General features: G+C 32.2%; 1 protein-coding gene across 3 annotated transcripts in view; it reads left to right on the top strand.

The window, feature by feature from the left end:
* The first annotated feature begins 897 nt into the window (after positions 1 to 897).
* Positions 898 to 5655, top strand: part of LOC106775288 (transcription factor GTE6) — a 30865-nt gene continuing 26107 nt past the window's right edge. Inside the window, exons 1-4 of one of the 3 annotated variants that reach the window (XM_014662414.2) lie at positions 898 to 1046; positions 1135 to 1221; positions 1305 to 1329; positions 1448 to 1573. In XM_014662414.2, coding sequence (XP_014517900.1) covers positions 1327 to 1329; positions 1448 to 1573 — 129 coding nt within the window. In that variant the 5' untranslated portion in view covers positions 898 to 1046; positions 1135 to 1221; positions 1305 to 1326. Of the gene's footprint in view, positions 1055 to 1134; positions 1330 to 1447; positions 1574 to 5655 lie in introns of all 3 variants that reach the window. The other 2 variants (XM_022784556.1, XM_014662399.2) reach the window with 2 other exon arrangements.

Genomic DNA, 5655 nt, shown 5'->3' with positions numbered 1-5655 from the left:
ACCACGTTAAATAATTTCAAGTTCAATATCACAAACTTAGGTCATTGTATTTATTTTAATTTGGTCTTTATATTTTTATTTTGTCTTAATTTGGTACTTGTATTTTTATTTTATCTCAATTTAGTTCTAATTTTTTTTTAAATTAAATAATTTTGTTCCTTTTCAAATTGAAACAAAATTTATTTGTATATAAATCTTTACAATTTTTTTATACAAATTGATATCTTTTTATTAGAAAAATAAAAAAAAGATACGAACTAACATAATACATTTTTATTTATTTAGTACTAGCAAAAATAACTTGCGTTAAAGTTTTAAAAACAAAAACTAAATTGAGACAAATAAAAATAAAAAACTTACTTAATTTTTTTTACAAAATTAAACAACAAATGAAATCATTGAACCTAAATAATAAAAATGAGCAAACTATAAAAATAAAGATTTTAATGCCATGAGACAAATGAAATGACACGTAACAGTACCATGTCACACTGTCTTTCTCACGTGACACAATATCAACTGGACACATGACAATTTTTTTTAAATTTAAAAAGAATATAAATAGTTGAAATTTTTTTAAAAAAATCATGAATTGACACGTGACACGTCTTTAATAGACAAAGACCTTATTATTCCAACTTTTTAAAAATAAAGACCAAATTGATAAAAAAAAAAGTAAAAAACCTATTTTAGAAAAATAACCAAATAATGGATTTTTTTATCAAAATCGTTTTATATGATATTTAAAATGATTAATTTATAAATTTTTAATGATTAATTTCTGATTTTTTTATGGAAAAAAAGTTATGGAAAAAGCTAGTAGCATAAAGAAACTGTTAATTTGATAACAGCATCATCACAATATATAGAAGTTATGTAGTAAAAAAATGTGTAGAGTTTTTAAACAGAAAAATTACAATATCTGAACCAAAGAGTAATCGAAAAAAAGAAGAAAAACTCTGGGTATTCTTCCTTCCATCAACTCCTACCTCCAATAACCATTTTGTTGCCGGAAGTTGCAGGAAAGACACATAATACAGAAAGAGGTTCGAATGTGAGCAGATAAATTAGGTTTCTTATGAGGAAGAGGGATTTCGAACCTAACATGTGTTCTCTTTCTTTCTTTCTCTGCAGAGTGACTCGCAACATCACGTCATACCCATGATTTCACGAGTTTGTTTAACGATTTTACCCATTTCACCAAAATTAACTTGCAAATAGGTAGCAAAATCACAATTCGGATTGCCATTTTTGGTACCCTGGCTGTGACTTTTCACTCACTTTCTTGCTGTTTCCCCTGGCAGAAATTTGTTATCTGGAACTGGAATGGTGCTTATTCTACTTTTGTTACTCTCTCTCTCTCTCTCTCTGTATATAGATGTATTATTCAGAATGCTCATTTTAAATGCGATCTATCACTCGGTGACATTTGGTGCCCTTCTGTCAGATGGAAACATTTGGTGCATTGATTTCAGAGGTGAGGAATGTTGCAACAGGTAATTCCAATGACGGTACGGTTGAAATGGAGGGTTTCAAGCAACGCGTTGACGAAATAATTTCAAAGGTTGATAAGGCAAGTATATTTATTAAAAATTATCATGCAATTGTGTGTATTATTCATCGTATTGGTGTTATATGTTAGTTTTTGGTAGGCTCAATTGGTGTTAGGATATGACCAACTAGAACCAATTGGTAAAGGGGTGTTTAGTTAGGAACAGTGTACCTGGATTAATGTGGCCTAAAGGGAAAGAAAACTGTACAATACTCCGGCTTGATTTAGAGTGCCCAAACTCTCCTGCAACTCACAGGCTTCCCTCCTTTGTTTTTCTTTTTCCATCTTACTTTTTGGATGTAAGCTAGAAGTGCTTTTGGTAGCTTCTTTTTTTGGAAATGTAGAGTTTTTTCCAATAGAGATGCTCCAAAAAGCACTTACAACTTTGTATCTGAACATGTTTTTACTTCATTTCTGCTAGATACAACCACAACCATCTTTTACTCCTTATACCTCTTCTATTCCATGAACGATCTCCTACCACTTTTCAACAGTGAGTTATATTGAGGTTATGCTTTATCACCACTTTTTGAGCTTTCACATGATTTACTCCTAAGGAATCCATTCACGTGGTTGGTTCCTGTATGAGACAATTGACTAGTATATTACACGATTATGATGGCTTATATATAGTTATCAATAACGAGATAGGATTTGAGTTTTATTTTTTATGTCTGCCTCTCTTTCTGTGGCTTGATTTTTAATTGACTGAGCTTCATGCACTATGTTTTGCACAATTTATGGCCTTTTGGCATGCTGTGGTAAGACTACAATGCATGCTTCTGCCTCACTTAATGGTTAGCATATTATGCATCTGATCCTCTGATAAGGAGGCAATTTATGGCCTCTTGGGCATGCTGTGGTAAGACTACAATGCATGCTTCCGCCTTTGTAAAAGTATGAGAAGTACATTCTTTCTGGAAGCATTTAGCTTGATGCCATGTTTGCAAACCACTCCCATCAACTTTGTGCAATGCGAATGATCTGTAGAGCTTCTACATTTTGGGTTGTCTACTACTTTATTGTGCCTCACTTTATGGTTATAATATTATGCACATGATTGCATGACTCATGAGATTTTGATCTCTGATACGTAGAGGAGCTTTCATATAGAGCTAACTCGGACATTGGAAATGCAATTTGTTATCACATCTGTCAAAATTAAAACACATGGTTCTTGAGCTTAGTAAACTTAAAGTCCTAGAATGTAATCGTGTCAACTTGGAAAACATGTTAAATCCTTTTTTCCCAAGTGGAATGAGTTAAGATGTAATATTTTTTCACTATCATTCAATTTGACATTTGGGGTCCATGTTGTGTAATATCTTTTTGGATTTTAACAATTTGTTACCTTCATTAATGAATACTCTAGATGTTTTGTCTATCTTTATATTTTTCTTGAATGAAATAAAATGTAATTTGGACAAGTTATCAAAATACACAAAAGTGATATTGCAAAAGAATATTTTCTTCTGAACTTTGTGCTATTTTGGGTTCAATTGAATTTTACATTTGTCCGCCAACTCTCATACACCTTAGCAAAATTCTAAAAATTAGAAGACAATAGTTTCTCTCTTGTTCAGTCTCATTGCGTACATTTGATATATATACATGCATTGGTTGGATAATTTAGGAAACATGCACAACCTATTCTAGGATACAAAAGTTTTAGATTGCAGGATTGCTATGCTAGTAAGAAACCAATATACAAAATTAAAACCAATAGGAATAAAAACTAAATCTGTCTTAAATATCTTGACAAAAATTATATAACAGAGAGAAAAAATAGATACTTGGTTGCAACTACACGTGTCTTATTACTTGGTGCTAGTATACTTGCTCATTATTGGGGGTGATATAAAATTATAAATAAATATGAATGAAATGTGTTGTAGGTCCTAACACTACCTAAACTCGTGCTTAAATGCAAAACTGAAAAGTGTTCGATAAAATGACTTAATGAAAACCTAGTTTTCACCAAGTGTTTGATAAAATGCTTGAATGAACCAAACTATTATTTATGCAATGTGAATGACCTAGACAAGTTTCTATATGCCTAATTATGCACAATGAATGATTAAACCATGCTAAGAACTCCAAAATCACAAAATCATATGCTGAAATAAATTTGACAGCTAAACTTCTAGTGCATAATTTTTTTTGAGAGCAAATGGATTATGCAGAAGTTTTGACAGCAACTAAAATCATGCATATTCTTAGGTCTGATGCAATGCTACTGTTCTAACCATGTTTCTATATGCCTAAGTATTTGAATGAAATGCTTAAACCACACTAAAAATAAATTCCATTGCCAGTCCTCAACACCACCTGTCCAGGCCTCAATGTTGCAACTCCAAATGGTTCTCCATATACATCTATCTCTATATACTCTAGCCCTCTGGCTTTATATCATAAACTTGGCCTCATTGCCATGCCTTTAAGCTCTTGTTCATGCTCCCAGTATCATGATAGGCTTATCTTAAAACATATTATTCGATAAGTCTATCTTTTAATACTTATGGTACTCATCATACAATACAACCTTGATGACCATATTGTTAGATGGTACTCTAGATAGACTATTCACCCTTACACTTGGTGTGATTAATCCGACAAACATATCATGTATTGATCTAAGTTAGGACATTCTCGATTATGTCAACTAATTTGTTTATAAATCCCCACTGTAAAATATTTCCAACATTGAATTTCTTTCTGAAAAGTTTTAACTCTTTACTGTCACAAATTAGCTAATAGAATGAGAACTCCCCCTTTTCATTTATATATCATTTTCAAAACAGACCACATAAACACTTTAGCTAAGATACACATTCAGTTCTCATACATCACATACAATTCATATAAATTTCCAATGAATTCAAAGTATCACAGAATCTGGTCAAACAACACAAAATAATATACATTCAAGAGTTAGCTTCCCTTACCTGGAAGTTAGCTTTGAAATCTCTAGATTCTACCACTCCAACCTCAACAAAAGCACTTTTCAACTCTGAGCCCAGGTTACAACAACTCCTTCCTGTTAAGCTTGATATTCAAACAACAGGACTTAATCAGGTTATTGAGGAATTGAGAGAGTTCTTAGAGAGATAATGGATTTCTAGATAAAGATTTTTCCCAAAAATGCTTGATCTGACTGAATCTCACTTTTATGGCATGGGTGCATGCAATGCTCTAATATGTTTGAGTTACACATAATAAACATTAAACACTTAACTCGTGGATAGTTGTTTTCCACTTCCTATTACTTCTGCTCCACCACTTCTGAAGTTTAGTGTGTTTATTATATTTCGAATAAAGTGTTTACCTGTTAAGAACTTGTTTTCCATTTTTTGACAATTTACTCCACCACCGTTTGAAGCACCTGTTATATCTTGCCGAATACTCATTTAATTTCTATATTATCGTGCCACCGTTTTAAGCATCTTTGTTAAACTCTACAAAAAATATTTAATAGATATTTTAATATTTAAAGAATGAAAAGTTGCTTGTGTTTTCTGGGCATCAAGTTTAGGTTGGTTTTAATATGTATGTCAGTCACTTGTGTTTTTATGATTACTCTTGTTTAATTAATGTTAGGATATTTATCCTATATATCATGATTATATTGTGTCTAGAGTTACTCTAATTATCATGATTATATTGTGTCTAGGTTACTCTAATTATCATGATTATATTGTGTCTAGGTTACTCTAATTATCATGATTATATTGTGTCTAGGTTACTTTAATTATCATGTACTCTTGTATCAATTTATTATTATAAATAGAAGAATATGAGAGGGACCAATCAAGCCCTCTAGAATTATTTTACAGTTTAATTCTCAAGTTGGTATCAGACGGGTCGATCCCGCTCACCGCCGCCGGCCATCCTCCGTCGCCGGCCACCGTCACAGTCCCGTTTGTCTAAACCCTTAGGGTTTTTCTTGTTTCTCACTGGTACGATTTGTCATCTTCAGAGATGGCGTCTGGTAGTGCTCTTTCCTTCTCCAGAAGTCCATCAATTACCTCCGAGAAGCTAAATGGAAAAAATTATCTATCATGGTCTGCTGCCGTTGAAATGTGGTTCCTTGGCCAAGGGCTTTA

Source organism: Vigna radiata, chromosome 1 (assembly GCF_000741045.1).
Source record: "Vigna radiata var. radiata cultivar VC1973A chromosome 1, Vradiata_ver6, whole genome shotgun sequence".
NCBI classification, from domain to species: domain Eukaryota; kingdom Viridiplantae; phylum Streptophyta; class Magnoliopsida; order Fabales; family Fabaceae; genus Vigna; species Vigna radiata.
This window is presented reverse-complemented; position numbering and strand designations above follow the sequence as displayed.